General features: G+C 35.9%; 1 protein-coding gene across 2 annotated transcripts in view; it reads right to left on the bottom strand.

Annotated features, from left to right (window-relative positions):
• LOC150090887 (uncharacterized) overlaps positions 1 to 17,944 on the bottom strand; it is a 98,277-nt gene that overhangs the window by 45,663 nt on the left and 34,670 nt on the right. Inside the window, exon 3 of one of the 2 annotated variants that reach the window (XM_090380516.1) lies at positions 10,443 to 10,478. The exons of the other annotated variant lie outside the window; for it this stretch is intronic. Within the exon in view, the coding sequence (XP_090236642.1) occupies positions 10,443 to 10,478 (36 nt within the window). The remainder of the gene's footprint in view (positions 1 to 10,442; positions 10,479 to 17,944) is intronic. 2 annotated transcript variants of the gene reach the window in all.

Below are 17,944 nucleotides of genomic sequence, written 5' to 3' on the forward strand. Positions count from 1 at the left end.
ACAGAAATGAACAAACATGTTTAAATGATGAAGGTTTTTTTTTTTTTTTTTTTGATATGCAGAATAAGTTCCTCCTTACATCATTATGCCATTTTAATACTCGTACGATGTAACAGAATGTTTTGAACTAGAGATTGGTAGCTTTTCCTACTATATAAGCTAACTTAAAATTAAACAATTTCATGAGATCAACCTACTTAAATTTTTTTTTTACAAAAATTTATTTTAAATAAAATATGCTAACTGTAGAATTATAATTTTTTTTTTATAAAAACACATGAGGTGAGTGGGTACATAATGAAATACAAAGTAGTGCACATGCATTGGTTCTGAATGTAGTTGAAACGAACTGAACTTGGTTTAAAAGGCATCATTATATATATATATATATATATACTCTTTTGTATGTCAGATGAGTTTTTCATAGTATGGGGCTTTACAGACTTAGAAATTAAGAAAGTAATTTGATGTAAAATTAAAAATTAAATCAGGAAAGTAATTAATGCAATTTTTTGTTTGCCAGAAAATTGTACTTTTGTTTCTATGTACCATGATCGATCAATTGCCAACCCCTGTTTTTAATTGCAATGATCACTCAAATAATTTACCTTAGCAATAAAGAAACAACAGCCTAATTTTTACCCCACTCAATACACTGTATATATCAGACCACAAGATGCATTTTCTTCTTAAAAAATGCTCCTAAAATTATCCTGCATCTTATGGTCTGAAGGTATATTAGGTGAATGCAGTGATATAATAGTAAAACTGAAATTTTCAAAAATCCAGAATTTTTAAAATATTTCTCCAAGGGAAATCAACTGTACAAAGGGTAGAGTGAAAATGGGCTTAAAAAAAAAAAAAAAAAAAAAAGTGCATTGGAAGTGCCATTTCTGTTTTACATACTTCCTAGGCTGTATATCTTTGTTACATTGTATAAAATCATTCATTATGCAAGACATTCAATACTAGTTCAGAGTACAGTACAGTAGTATAATTAAAAACAGAGCTATGATGCTCAGTAGTATATACTATAGATACTCAAGTATATAAGCTGAGAAATTTTGGATGTTTTCAAAATCAAAAAGTACGGGATCACCTTATAACAGTGGATTCTGGTTATTTGAGACACTGGTTAATCAGAGCAGCCATTTATTTGGGAAAAATCTTAAAGAACAGAACCAAATCGAGAAAATAGCCAGGATTTTCTTTGCTTAATTGGGACAACATGCTGTTTAATCGGGGCAGGAGAACACAGTACTCGAGATTACCCTATGATTGTCTCTAATCTTACTACTTGGTCTGGTCGGATTTTTGAAGGCCACAACCACAAAACAATTAGCAGTTTCCAGTTTATTTACAAATTTTTTTTACAAAAATTTCTTATTTTAAATAAAATATGCTAACTGTAGAATTATAATTAAAAAAAAAAAAAAAAAAAACACGAGGTGAGTGGGTAGAGTACAATCTATTATAAACGAATAGCAAACTCAATCTTATTGAATTTGCGATAATACCAACAGCTGGAATTCTGTGGGTTTTTACGTTATTATGGTAAAATGTGTTTCCCGTTAAATGAAATCTTCATTATATAAAAAACTTACATTTTCAGAACCTTCTCTTCATTCCTATTTTTTAAGCTTCTTAACTTGTTACTCCTTATCTCACTTGCATGTATCGTGTTAGTTGCAATTTGTGTGTCTCGTGTTATTTATTATTGATTGTTTATCTTCTTTACTGTTTTAAATTTTAACCCCCCCCCCCCAAATGTCCGTGAACAGAAATATCAACTAGTTAATATGTACATATTACAGTAAGTATTAATTAAGATATGCACTTAAGAGTAAATTTATTTTTATTTTGCTAACTTGTGGGAAATATTCTTCCAATTTTCACGTATTATTTAATTTTTTAATTGGTAAGATAATAAAATATAAATTTGTGCTTAATATATCTTTACTTTTATAGCCCATGGATAATATTCCTCCTATTTTTGCCTATTAGAATCACTGTTTAATAGAATTAAAATTCAATTCACAAACGTGATTACGACCAGTGCTTAACTGCATATCGTATAGTGAACGTTACTTTACTATGGTGATTCCTTCGTAACATGATTTGATCGTACAGAGAATCGATCGTTACGATTAATACTGTATTTTTAACTATTTACATGAAACTCTGCATGATTATGGCAGCCCTTTAAGCAAGCCAAAATGCACTAGTCCCGACGTGTCCCAAATAACCAAAATCCACTGTATATATACACATATATATACAGTGGTGGCTCGTGACTCTGTCTGGAGGTGCTGCGTCTTAAAGTTACATTAAATTGCCTTGGTTATAAGACATGTAGACATACACAGTAATAATAATAAGCAAGTTAAAAATACAAAAAAACATTAACTAGACATTTACCATTACTTAAACTTTTATTTAAAAACGAAATCCATTCTTCGGTTTTTATTTGTTGAAAATAGATTAATAATCTTTTCATTCAAGTTAAGTTTGGTGCACTGTTGACCAAGCTTTTCTCTACTGAAAGCATTGCTTGAACAGTTAGCCTTTCCTGATTCATAGTGCTCCTTAAAAATGTTTTTATTATTTTTAATGTCGAATGGCAGCGTTCGGGCTCCGAAGTAGTCATCGGAACGGTGAAAAGAACTTTTATTAGTTTTGTAAGTTCATCAAGAACTTCAGCTAGACTATTTTCTGAGATAAATTTTAGCAAGTCAGTTAATTTGCAATAATTGTGTAGATCATGTCTGCTGTAGAAAACTTGTAATTCCGTAAGAAGTTTTTCTCTTTCAATCATAGGATATGCCTCAGTAGTCTCCTGTACCTTTTCCATGGGCATTTTCGAAAAATAACAAAGTTCTCCTTGTTAAACAATTTAGCAGCAATTAATTGCTTTTTAAAAGAATATCTCTCGCCTATGTCAACACTTATATAGTCGTATACTTTTTTTGCTTCAATCATGAGTGGTTTGAAGGATTTTCACAGTACACTGAATTCCTGATTTTCAGAATAGCATTCTTAAAGTTTCCTATATATTTGTGTATTTTAACTGCCTCAATTTCTTGAGATTGCATTTGATTATAAATAACTTCCAAAGTGAGGCATTATCTGATGGAAAAGTTCTAGCCAGAACTTGAATTTTTCATTACTCAAGATGTGCAAAATTCCAGTTGCTTCTGAAATCGTCTTATTTGCATTTGCTGTCATTTGTAGTTCCTCCATGCACTTTTTTAAGGATTCAAAATTTTTAAACTATGTTCACAGTGCGTATATTGAAGTTCCATCTTGTAGGGGAAGTTTGGGGCAACGCTGCTGTCCATATGCTTTCTGAGAACAGAGAGAGAGACGCTGCAGTGATTTTGAGAAAAATGTTGGTATTGACATGAAGTTTGAAAAGAATATCCTTGAATCTTGGTTACTACTTGCTGCATTTCTCATCATCAGATTCAGTTGGTGTACAAAGCAGTGAATAAAATGTGCATTTTTGTACACTTTTTTTTTAATTTTAGCCTGAACTTCCCTTTCTTGCCTTTCATCACACTTGCGCCATCAAATGTCTGAACAACCAGTTTTTAAGTATTTCCTTCGAGGATTATGTCTAACTGATCTAGAATGCACTTCGATATTCCGTCTGCCGTTTGGTTTTCCGGAGTGAAAAACACCAAAAACGTCTCCATTCAGTTCATATCTCAGAACAATTACCATTTATATATGTTCGGAAACATCTGTTGTGTTATCAGACATGACAGCTACAAATGAAGCTTCTTTAATTTCTCTTTTTATTTCATCCCGGCATATTTGCAGCAAACAGTCAAGAATATCATTCTGAATAGTTTTTGAAATGCCTTTAAATGCTGCATTACTTTCAAAATGGTTCTTTAAATTGGAATCTAATGATGCTTGGCAAAACTTAATAATCCTCTGAATACTCATGGATTTTTAGAATAGTTTTTTTCGTCATGTCCACAAAAAGGAATTTCAAACTGTCCACAAAATTTAATGCAGTCTATTATTTTAGTACCTGACGATTCTTGGTAACTTTTCTGTTATGTTTGCAGATCGAAAGTCTATAAGCCTCACTAAGCTGCTCTTTAATATTTATGCTTCCTAAAAGTGATAATGAAATCACATTATCAATATGTTTCTTTGAACTCTCATGTTTTAGAGTTTTTTTCTTTCATTCTGTTTATGTTTGTAAACTTTTTGTCCATGTAAAGTCACCTCCGAACAGTAAACATGGAAAACAAAACAATGCATTTTTAACTTCAAAACTACAATGGCAACTTTTCCTTTGGTACCATTCAGTTTTAAAACTGCAAGCATTTCTTATTATTACTTATTCCCTATTATTATTAAATTACAGTTGCTCAGAGCGAAACAGATACAAAAATATAGATTGCGACAAGTTTAACAATAGGAAATTTACATATATTAGATTAGATACATACAAATAAAAGCTTTCGGTTGTTTAGTCAACCTTCTTCAGTTAAACTGAGAGTTAGAATGGCGTATGAGGGCGTGTACTGTCAATCTTGTACGTGAAGTGCGTGATTAATTGTTGGATGTTGAAGCCTGTGGCTGTGATGTATGTGGACGTGGCCAGCGTTTGTCAATGAACAAGACTGCTGTTTCGGTGATAGGGTGGACTTGACAACCACTGTTCCTGTTCACTGAGGTATTGGAGCATTTGATGTTTAACGACTCCAACTAGGCGCGTCGCCGATAATGGTGGGACTTATCCACAATCACGACATCGCGGTGTGGGTCAATGTCGTGGTGGGTGGCCCAAACATGTTCGGCAATAGCCGAGTGCTCCACATCCGCTAATCGGATTGCTCTTTTGTGTTCGGAAAGGTGTTTTTCGAGCCATCTTCCAGTTTCCCCGATGTAGCAGCTAGTGCAGTCACGGCAAGAGATGCGGTAGACCAATCCGCTTTGTAGTAGGGTGGGGGACAGGTGTTTTTACGTTAGGGATGAGGGATCGTAATTTTCTGCCTGGGAGCTGTATGCATTTTATCCCATGTGATTTTAAGATTCTACAAACCTGTTGCGATAGGTTTGGGTAGTATGGGATAAAGGCGCTCGTGGTTGAGTCATCACCTTGGATGTTTCTGTTGGTCGCTACGTGGCCGCGTGTCTGTAGGTCACACCTGTCAAGGGTATTGATGGAATAGCCACACCTCGTAAGATCCGCCTTGACTTTAGCGATTTCGGTGCGCCTCTCATTTACAGAGCTAGAGTGTGTCCAGGCACGAGTTAGCAAGGTTCGTGCAGTGGCAAGAAGATGGCTATGTGCATGTGCTGACCGGAAGTTGGTAAATTGGCCAGCACACATAGGTTTACAATGGACAGTTGTCTTCAAGCATGTGCCCTAGTGCCAGACAAGGGTGTCTAAGCATGGTATGGTGTTGTCCGACTCTAGCTCGATCATGAATTTTATGAAAGGTGACAGAGAATTGCGGTGGTCTAGGATTCAGTCACCTGAATTTCTAGAGAAAACTATGAACACTTCGTCCACATAGCGACACCAAAAGGCAATGGGATCTGGTACGTTTGTAAATGCATGACCCTCTAATTCCCCAATCGCGATGTTTGCCGTGACCGAACTAACCGGGGAACCCATGTCTATGCCGTGTACTTGTTGGTAAATGGAGTCGTTAAACATGATTGCACCGCCTGTTAAGCACAGTCTGAGGGCGGTGGAGATATCGTCTGGTGTTAGTTTGGTTCTGCTGCCAAGGGTTTCGTCATTATCTAAGAGTTGCTTTGCACATGTGATGGCAAGTTCTACTGGGATGGAGGTAAAAAGTGAAACTACATCAAATGATGCCATAACTTGATCTTGTGAGATGGATATGGTACGGATCCTCGAGACAAACTTAGCTAATTCGTAACTCGGTGAGCCACAACAGGATACAATGGGTCTTAGTGGTGTGCCTTCTTTGTGAACTTTCGGTAGTCCGTAAAATTGTGGAATCTGGCAGCTGGAGGCACGGAAGTGATTACGTGTTGATTCTGTTATTTTCTTCTGTTTGAGCCAACCACTGACGTTGGTTGTTCACTTTCGACTCCCATCGTTTCAAGGCTGGTAAACAGAAGTGTCCTGCAAGAGCAGCAAGGCTTTTGTCTCGTAATCTGTGCGGTTAATTACGACTGTTCGACGTCCTTTGTCCGCTGGTAGGATGACGATGGATGAGTCTCGTTTCACTGTCTTAAGGGCAGAAATTTGTTTGTAGCTGAGACTGGAAGAAGCAGGGCAAGCATGGCATAAAATTGCTGCAGTTTTTAGGCGAATTGTGTTTGCTACATCTTCAGGGTGTGGTGATGGCTATCCCATCAATACCCTTGACAGGTGTGACCTACAGACATGCGACCACATAGCGACCAACAGAAACATCCAAGGTGATGACTCAACCACGAGCGCCTTTATCCCATACTACCCAAACCTATCACAACAGGTTTGTAGAATCTTAAAATCACATGGGATAAAATGTGTACAACTCCCAGGAAGAAAATTACGATCCCTCATCTCTAAGGTAAAAATACCTGTCCCCACCCTACTACAAAGTGGATTGGTCTACCGCATCTCTTGCCGTGACTGCACTAGCTGCTACATCGGGGAAACTGGGATACAGCTTGAAAAATGCCTTTCCGAACACAAAAGAGCAATCCGATTAGCGGATGTGGAGCACTCGGCTATTGCCGAACACGTTTGGGCCACCCACCACGACATTGACCCACACCACGATGTCGTGATTGTGGATAAGTCCCGCCATTATCGGCGACGCGCCTGGTTGGAGTCGTTAAACATCAAATGCTCCAATACCTCAGTGAACAGGAACAGTGGTTGTCAAGATCCTATCCACCCTATCACCGAAACATCAATCCTGTCCATTGACAAATGCTGGCCACGTCCACATACATCACAGCCACAGGCTTCAACATCCAACAATTAATCACGCACTTCACGTACAAGATTGGCAGTAAACGCCCTCATACTCCATTCTAATTGTCAGTTTAAATGAAGAAGGTTGACTAAACAACCGAAAGCTTTTATTTGTATGTATCTAATCTAATATATGTATATTTCCTATTATTAAACTTGTCACAATCTATATTTTTGTATCCGTTTCGCTCTGAGCAACTGTAATTTAATAATAATAATGAATCCAGAGCGCAGAAATTTGAATATTAGAAATTTGAACCTGCTGAGAAATTTGAATCTTAGGTGTGGGGCAGCCTTCTTTTTTAATCACATTTTTTTCTTGGAGAAATAATTGTGAAAAACTAAGTTGCTGAAGTTTATTCACTGTCACGCGATTTACTTCATGGGGAAGCATGGAGGCCATGTCGAATATAACTTCAATTTACAAAGTTCAAGCTCAATTCGCAATTAAGCTGTAATCATATAATTACACTGTTGAATACTGACTTAACACTGATATTATTTAGTTACTTAATGAGAATTCGGGTGAATAACAAAAAGACAGACATTGTGGATACACACCCATCACGATCAACGAGGAAATCTGCACTGCGCACTTTACAGTGACTTTGATTCGTTTCACCTATAAACAAATGTATATTGGAAAGTTGCCAATGGCAACCAACTACCAGATATTCACTGGAATGCAAAATGTGTCTTTCTTTTCTTTGTTAGTTGTTGGCACATCAGCTTCTGGGGCCATAATGTACCTCCCAAGGTCTCTGCACTACTCTGATCCAAGCCCGAGGCGGGATTTGAACCCGCAACCTTTGGTTGCCAGGCAGGCACTTTACTCACCCGGCTAGCCCACTCGGCGCAAAATGTGTCACTGCCTGGTGCACAGTGAGGACTACAGTTAATTAAACTTCAAAGTCGGACACTATTTCATGTTTTTATTCGTTTATTATTGAAATGATTACTGGAAATAGAGGATGCGCATACTATATGTGGGTCCTGTTAATAAAAATATTCATTGCGTTGCATTGTTCTTCACAAAATTTCATATAACTCTGTTCACTGTATATCTAGATTTAAATAGCTGGGGGTGCTGCAGTGCCTATGGACGAGCCACCCCTGTGTATATATAGGTCATGTCAGGTTTCCATATAAAGAGAGAAATTAATCTTCTCAGTTCTTTACAGAGTGAATGCAATGCATTGATTATTGGATGACTACTAATTTTGTTGTGCAATTTTTCAAATACTTTCAAAATGTATTAATGTATTTTATAAAACACATTAATATGTATTGGATAAATTTATGAAGAGCAAATGAAGTTTGCAATATGGCAGCACTACAATAACATCTCATATTGTGAAATTTTTTTTCAGTTCCAGATTATCTAATCTTACACTCAACAATGCCTATCCACCCACTGAAGAATGAACAAAATGAAGAATGAATGCAAAACAGTACTACCGGGGTCCTGGCACTTAAACTGAGAATAAGTAACAAGAGTCTTCTTTATTTGGGAAGCATTATTTATTCAAAACTGAAGGGCTAGGCAACTTGTTGTGAGATGTTACAATAATGATGATGTATTGTAAATTTCATTTGCTCTCTTCATGAGTTTACTGTGTATTAAAATGATGCCTTAAAGCACTATTCAATATGCGTAAGTAAATTCCCATAGTCAGAGAGCTACAAAGGCCACAAAAATGCACCACATAAAATACATTAATGTAAATATTCCATTCATCTACTACCGAAAAATGTCTCAGATCAAAGAGCTTTGAACACTTCACCCATTTCATTGTGCCAAAATTCGGCACAATGAAATGGGTAAAGCATTCAGGCAACACTGGCTAAGCCTTCAAAGCATATTTTTTAATATCAACTTAGTATTTGTAGCTCAAAAATAAGGGTCAAATTATACTCAAAGTTGACCTGTACTCAAGTATCCACAGTATTTAGTTTTTAAGGAGATTTGATTACTGAAATTATATTGCACTATTTATATCTCATATTACAAAATATTGGACAACCAAGTACCTCAAGGGCATTGCATTGCTGTGGACTTAGCAGTACCATTGACACTAAAGATGAGGCATTCTTTGAACAAATTAAAAGTTCATGATGAAAACAACAAGTTTTTTGGAATTCTATGACAAGTAAATTTGTTCTACACTGACATTTTGTTTAGTAAGCATTTGAAAATTTGTGTTTCAGATATATATAATAAAATGTTTTATCCCAAGTTTCAGCTTCTAAACCTGGGTTCATCTTAAATTTGTAAATATGGCGTATACTCTTGAGGAAAATATATCTCCCCTCTATTTTGAGGGCAAAGAGTGCTTAAAAAAAAACAACAAAAAAAAAAAAAAAAAAAAAAAAAAAACACGCCATTTACAGACTCCTCGAGATCATCATCCCTTGAAAATTGATGCCTCAAGCAGGCATTTCTACAGATTTTTGGAGAGGAAATATCTGAAGGGGATCAATTGGTTTTAATTCCTGGAATTGGCAATTTCTCAGTGCAGCAAGACACCTTGTGTCAATTTCCTTCTTGTTTCTTCTATTATGGCACCTCTTAAATTTTTGAGAATTTTTTCATATCCCAAAAAATGGTGGACATGATCTTCCCAAGCAGAGGGGGTGAGTCCTGAATTTTTTTGGGTGGTGCTGAGCCATGATGCTTCCATTGCACAGACTACTGATCCAGTTACAATTCTTAAAAGAAACCACCGTGGATCTTCATCATGCATGAAAATTTTTCTTAAAAATGTAAGTACTGCACTGTTTCTGAAGAGATGAGAGCATTATTGATCCCAGTAAGAAAGAAATGACCATTGTGACAAGGAAGATGGCCAGTACCCAACTCAGAAATGTTGTTGTTATTTGGTTTTTAGGAGCATTAGCAATTAAGGCCATACTGCTCCGGGGATATGCAGTGGTCATTTCCTGACCTTTCTGCATCTTCCGTATTTGGTGGTCATGGGCTCAAACCCCGGTCCAATCAAGAAGCGCGTGCTACGCACTGCTGCTCATGCCCACCTGGCTACGGAGGTGCTGAACTCAGAAATGTTATTGGCAATCAAATTACTTACATAACCAGGTCTTAACCCCCCCCCCACATTTCTGGAGTTTTCACTCACATTAGTTGTGTGAGGCAAGGGTCATCTATGGATTCTCAACCCCATTTAAACTGCTTAGTCAAAAATTTTATCTGGCATTTAGAAGTGCTAGCATCACCATATACAACTTTCATAAATTCACGAATAACTTTTAATCCATTCCCTTCCTTTGTCAAAAATTTGATGATGGCCAGATGGTCCAATTTCGTTACACCATGTTTTCCATTAGACAGGCTATTCTGTTCTTCCATACTTAATTGTATTGAGTTGGACCTGTATAAATAAGATACAGACATTTATGAGAGTATGATAAAAACTAGTTTTTAATATATCAAGCATATTTATAGCTAAGGTAGATAACTTACTGAACGCCCCTCAGATGGCATTGATATGGTCCTAAACTGAAAATTAGAAATCTATGTAAGTAAACAGTTGTCTCAAAAGACCCTTCAGAAATTTTTTTTCTTAATAAAAACAAATTAATTTTGTTGTTAGAAAGTAATCTAAAAAATCTGTGCTTTACAAGAAAAACTTTCACGATTGCTTTCACTATCCCCCCCACCCAATAATCTCTGGACCAGAGATTTGAAAAAAGGAGGTAACTAATCACAGGCATACCCTTCTTTCAGTATATTATTCATAATATGGCATATTCACACATTCGGTTCAGTGAAACATTCATTCACTGAACCGAATGTATGCAACTACCAGCAATTATTTTATTGTTCTAATCATATGCTCAAAATTTTCTTTTGCATTTCTCTTCTTTTAATATTTCTCACCACCTTCCATACCACTACATCACCACATATACCAACGACCTCTGTACTGAAGCCCAACTATCACTAGCAGCCGCCCCAGGATTTTCTAAGAGGTGGGGGGAGCTGGCTAAGTAGTACTACAAAGGAATCACTGAGCTTTAATTATCATGTAACAGTTCAGTATAGTGTCATCTACATCTATTCCAGTATTAGTAGTGGCAAAATGATGCAAAGAAGGAGCTTAGACATCTACAAAAACAATACCCACTTCATTTGCCTAACTCTTCTAATAATTTGTCCAATCTCTTTATATTTATTCAACTATAGACTGCCACAACACCAAATGGAAGTTTGTTCTAACAATAAATTACTAGATGGCTGAATGCAAATTTTCATGCATCTATACATCCATCCATTTCCAATTTAAATGTATGTTCCATCTAAAAAAATAAACACGAACGTGTCTTTCTAAAAAAATCTTTTTGTGCTACCCACTAATCTTGTTTTTCTCTACATCTGTTCCAACAGATCTATGCTCTTCTTAAAATGAGGCTTTCAGACTTGTATGCAGTACTTAAGACGTGGCCTAACCATTGCCTTATACAATGGAATAACTGCTTCTTTGTCCCTGCTGGAAAAATTCCTGTATATATCAAAAATTGATAGAACCTAATTAGATCTTCTATCAGCCTGTTTGCACTGCACACAGAATTTTGTGTTGGACTGTAAAATTAGGTCTTTTTCACTGTCCATTGCCTTGAGTGTGGTACCACTCTCAAATGGAATGTTATTCTGGAATTACTGCTACACAAATGACTCACCTTGCCTTTATCAATGTTAAACCTCAATTGCCACATTTCAGTTTACCTGCTTGATTCATCTACATCTTGTTGCAGTATCATACTCTGACCTTGATTATTGTCATTAATCACCCTACCCATCTTTGCATGATCAGCAAACAGGTGGGCCGCCATAGCCGAGTGGTCATGCGCGTGGGTGCATAAGTACACATGCCTTGAGTGACCAGGGTTCAAGCCTGTGACTGCTAAATACGGTGCTGTTTCTTGTATTCTGTCTATCTTGTGAACTCCTCTGACTGTTTGGTCGTCCTGGAGTATAAACAGAAAATTTATTTATGTTAAACTTGATATTCCTTGTCAATACTCTAATAAATACTGAAAACAGGGAGGGCCAAGCACCAAACCCCAAGGGACTATAATGTTAATCAATGAAGAGCAGCAGCCAATAATAACTACTCTATCTCCAGCCACTCAATCAACAGTTTATCTACAGTAATAACTTGTCCCATCATCCATATTTCTCAAATATGTTCATTTTTACTAATTTCTTATAAGTTGCACTATCATTATGTTAACTGTACAGAAAATTTTCACATCACTGGGGGACCAGGCACTGCTGTATTGCTAATATTTCAGTCTGAAATAAAACAGTAGCTAATATAGACCAGCAACAAACAGTTCAAAATTAGGATAACAACTAGGATAGTAGAGGCCATCACCCTTTTTAATGGCTTGGTGGGCATGGGCCATGAAGCAGATCCACATTTCTGTGAACAAGGTACACTTCTGCAGAAGTGTACCTTGAAGACACTTTTAAAAAGGTAAAGCTTCTTACGTAAAGCTTAAGATAAAAATAAAGCTTTGAAAGAAACCTGACTGGCCACCAGTGCATTTCAGTTCCCTGGGAGGCTGATCAGGTAAAATTGGCTACTCCATGAAGCAATAACAGTAGAAGACATGGAAAAGAAAGAGAGGAGAGGATGGAAGATGGGTACATGGAACATTCAAGGTATGAATACAATAGGCAAATTAGCTAATATGTGTCAGGAAATGAAGAGTGGATATAAAAATAATGGAAATATCAGAAACCTTTTGAGAAGAAAACAAAGATTTTGCTATAACAATTTGGGTAGAAGAAACTTTCAGAATCTTAACTGCAGGAGGAAGAATTAAAAGAAGAGGAGTTGGTTTTATCATGAAAGATGGTACAACTGGTTAAATAAAGGATATCTGGAGAATTTCGGAAAGAATAACTGTAACGAGGGTAGAGGAAGAGGAGAGGGATCTATTCATAATCCAGTTATATGTACCAACTTCAGACAGTGCCGAAGAAGAAATAAACAAATTCTACTAATAATTAAAGAAAGTCACGATGAAAAAAAGAAATTTAAAGACATGATTAAAATGGGTTACTGGAAGTACGAAAGGAATGAACAAGACAATCATTTAGCAGAATTTTGCAACAGATATGATTTATGGATTGGTAACGCCTGGTGTGAGCAAAAGAAAAAGTAACAGCAGGCACACTTGGATCTCACCTTATGGAATTACATTATAATAACCAAGATATATAAAAATACTATGAAGAACTGCAAAGCTATGCTCACTGCAGACTGTGGTCAGATCAAAACCCAGTAGTCTGTAGGATGAGGATAAAGCTAAAAAAGACAGCAATAGCAAAAATTGCAATTTTTGCTATTTAATGATAAACTAAAGAGAAAAATCAAAGCTAGCAACTCAACACAAGGCATACTGGATGAAAGATGGAAAGATTTAAAGGAATTATACAGCAAACAGCTGAGGAGAAAATAGTACATCAAAAGAAATAAAGAAGGAACCCTAAGCATGACAAAAGAGAGAAGAATGATGAAAAGAAGTGATAGAGAGGAGTACAGGTTAAACTCAAAAATCAAAAAGTACAAGTTAAACTTAAGAAAAAGATGTATATAGGAAAAGCAAAAATGGAACGAAGAAAAGTGTAAGGAAATTGAGGACCTGGATAAAAGATGTGACACTAACAGAATGCATGATATCATAAAGAAAGAAGTCCCAGGAGGAGTTAAAGATAACAACAATAAAATATTATATGAGGAAGAAGACATCATGGAAAGATGAAAAGAATATGGGGAAAAGCTGCATGAAGGAGCAGTTACAAGGGAATGCATATCCCAGAGGAAGTTGGTCCATCAATTATAAGGAAAGAAAAAGAAGAAGCAGTAAACAGAATAAAGAATGGAAATACATGTGGAAGGGATAATATGCCTACAGAACTCTACAATAATATCTCCAACACATTCTTCAGTCTTCTCTTTATCCTTCTCAATATCACCCCTAATAGAACTTTAGAAGTATGTGTTATAATGCTTATTGCTCTATAGTCTGCTGAAATCTAGGCTAGGCTTTTTTTCATCTTAGTTATGATAATAATTATTGTTTGCTTATAATCTTCCTGCAGATCACCTGTCATATAGATATCATTCACAAGTTCTCTGAAGATGCAGTGGCCATACAGAATATAAATGAAAATTTATTTCTTTTTAACTATGATTAAAAGGAAATGGAAAAAAAAAAAAAAAAAACACCCCCACTGTTATACATGACTGTTTTAAATGTTTATGACATGAATCACATCAATTTACACTTAATACTTTGGTAACATTTCGAGGCTGACTGAACCCTGTCATTAGCTCTATGAAAGAAATCAAATTAGCAACTGTAGAGTAAGCATTAGAATTAGCAATGGGACATAATGCAAGAAACATCAGCGGAAAAAAAAAAAAAAAAAAAACCTCTTCCCATTTCACCTATCCAATCTCTCCAATACTTTGTTCCTTGAATTTATTTAAGCTATAAACTTCCACAAAAACAGAGATGGAAGTTTGTTCCAGCAATAAACCACTTGCTGGTTAAAAGCAAACTTCTGCACATCTATTCTGAAAATATTCTTCCTAAACTTGAATTTATGCACACATGCATAATCTGAGCAAGAGAAAGAATCCCATTAGCACTGAGCTTGCTCAAACCATTCAATGCCTTAAACACTATAATCAGATCTCCTCACAGGTGCCTAGTCTCCAGATGCTGCAATCTGCAGAACTGAAGCCTTTCTTGGTGAGAACACCCCTTTGTTCCTCTCACCAATCTCATTCCTTTCTCTGTACTTGTTCCAGCAGCTCTACATCCTCCCTAAAATGAGAGACCTGTATGTAGTACTCATGATGTGTCCTGACCATTGCCTTATACAATGGTATAATCACCTCCTTATATCTGCTAGCAAAATTCCTGTACATCATTAACAAAACACCATGAGCTATCCTGGCAGCCTGTCTGCACTGCTCAGAGAATTTCATATCTGAATGCACAATTACCCTGAGGTATTTTTCATTTTCCACTACCCGGAGTGTAGCACCATATAGTTGGTGTATTACTCTGGTGTTACTGCTACCTATATGCAATATTTTTCATTTGTCAATGTTAAACTTCAATTGCCATTTCTTAGCCCATCCACCGAACTTTTCTAGATCCTGTTGCAGTAGCATACTGTCACTCCTGTCATTAGCCAACTTGCCAACCTTTGTATTATCTGCAAACTTCGACATTAAGCCTGATATGTCTTCATTTCATCAATATCATTGATAAATATAGAAAACAACAATGGGTCCAAAGCCAAACCCCGGAGGACTCTAATAATAACATTAGTCCACGAAGAGCAGTGTCCATTTGTTACCACTCTTATCTTCTCCCACTCAATCACCCCTTTATCCATAGCAGCAACTTCCCCTTAATGCTACACTGTTTCAGTATTTTATGTGCATCAGTATCAAAAGCTTTCCTGATATCCATGTACAGGCAACCCTCGTATAATGCAGTAGTTAGGTTCCTATAAAATGTTGTGTTGTGCGAAACCGTGTTATACAGGACTAAGAAAAAGTACAAAAATGGGGGTTATGTTTCAAAAGCTAACAAAAATACACTATTTCATTAATAGTGCAAAATGTTAACAAAACTAACAAAATTACATCATTATAGATTTCGTGTATCTTCTGCTCTCTTTAATAAAAAAATCAGTAATCTGGGTTTGCTTTTGCTTGATAAATCTTTGTGAATTTCATCGTATGGAACGAAGCATTTGTAATGCTCCCTTTTGAACTTTGGGCTCCTTTCATTCAAGAATCTGCATTCAAAAAATAAGATTCTAATTGCTCGGCTAACTTTATGCTTTCCCGTATGCCTCTTATTGTAAATTTGGAAGTTTAGAATTTTCATCTGTGCTATCATCCTCTGAATTGATTTGGTTTACCTCCGATGCCATTTCCACCAAATCCGCTTCACCAGCCTCTTTTTCTACCAGTAATTCTTATACGTGTTCAGTCATCATATCTTTTTTTATTTTTTTAGGAGCATTGGCGACTAAGGCCATGTTGCTCTGCATATATTGTCTATAAATTACATTTTCTGCGGTCAACCATATTTCCTGAATAAATTGACTCTGGCCATGCAGTTTTCCAACACTCAGTTAATGTTGACGGTTGGTTTTACTTTGAGTGATAAAGCTATGATTCCGATATAGTCCACAATTGAAAACTGCTTCCATCACTTCAACAGATTTGGAATCAAATTTTTCCAAAATCTATTGTAACGATTTTCTGATGTAATGAGTTTTAAAGATGAATATAATGCCTTGATCTAATGACTGAATGAAAGAAGTTGTATTAACAACTTCTTTCATTCAACAATTTGGATGACTTTTTCCACAAGTTCAATAGAACAGAACGTAACACGGGGATTTCTCAACAAAATAAAATATAGGGATTTCTGAATAATTTTTTATTTTTTTTTGACTAGCAAGTCAACTGCGGGGATTCAAAAAGAGTGAAATGTTGAAAAATTACATCCAACATAATAACAGGAATTTCCCCGCACAAAAGTTCACAAATACCCTATTACGAGGTTTACTGAAATTCTCTAATTGTGTTAGAGCAAAACTATGTTATTTAAGTAATGTGTTGAGAGGATTGCTGCAATTTATCAATTGTGTTAGAGCTAAACCATGTTGTAGAAGTATCGTGTTATATGGAGGTTGACTCTATATGATATCAATATTATTTTTTGCATTCAGTTCCTTTGTGAACACATTGTAGTATCCAATCACATTAGTCAGACAAGATTTCCCCTTAATAAGCCAACCCATGCTGCCTGAAGTATAACTGCAGTCCTGTCTAGATAATCCTGCATTACTTCTTTAACCAGTGACTCAGTTATTTTTCCTGGAACAAAAGTTAAACTAACAGGTCTGTAATTACTTGTGTCATCCTTTGATCCCCTTTGTGAAGTGGGAATACATTAGCATATCTCCAGTTGGTGGAGAACTCCCTGAATCCAAGGTTGCTCTCATAATTATGGCTAAGGGTTTGCTTACTTCCTTTGCTGCCCCCTTAATATAATTGGATAGATTCCATCCTACTCAGATACCTTTCTTATGTTTAACTTCAACAATTTCTTTTCCACTTTCCTCCCGATTTGGTTTGGATTTTATTGGCGCATTAACTTATTACGAAATCATTTAGCTCCCTGTTAGAGTTTGATAAGCTTCTGACCTCCACATCCCTAAAGAATTCCTCACGTGTGAATGTAGATGCAAAATCATCAACAAACCATCGATATCAAGCTGACCAAGAAGTAATAATGGAAAAAGTGAAGAAACAACTACCGCTGCAGGTTTCTGATAAATAACCTGCCTATTCCTTTCTAATCTGTTTTAATTCATTGATAATTTTTTTTTATCTGAGTAGATATGTTTCTCTGTAATCCATATAAATACATCCTTAATTCTGTATTTTAAATTTTTTCACTTTCATGGAATTGGATCTGTACCATAATTATTAGGCTTCACCAATTTTACTTACTTGATAATAATCTTTCTTTAGATTTTACTTCCATATTCACCCCTCCCCATCAAAGTTAATTTACCATAATTTTCTGTTTTTTTGTGCACCTCCTTTCTATAACACAGGTGGTCCTTTGCTTTCCAAATTTAAATTTTTCTCAATATTCTTTGAGGAGAATTTCTCATAAAATATTCTTTGTAATTTTGTAAAGAATTTAAAGTAATTTATCTTAATTACTTTAAATTCTTTACAATATTGTATTAAAATTCGTTAATGTAACGTCATAATGCAATCCTTTTATAATTGCTAATTTGATTTCTTTCACAGGCCTGATGACTAGGTTCAGATGAGCCTTGAAATGTCAATGTATTAATGGGAAACTGATGTGGTTTACTTCAATAAACATATAAAAGTCTAT

This window comes from Mastigoproctus giganteus, chromosome 1, assembly GCF_048544385.1.
Source record: "Mastigoproctus giganteus isolate SK-2022 chromosome 1, ASM4854438v1, whole genome shotgun sequence".
Lineage (NCBI taxonomy): Eukaryota > Metazoa > Arthropoda > Arachnida > Uropygi > Thelyphonidae > Mastigoproctus > Mastigoproctus giganteus.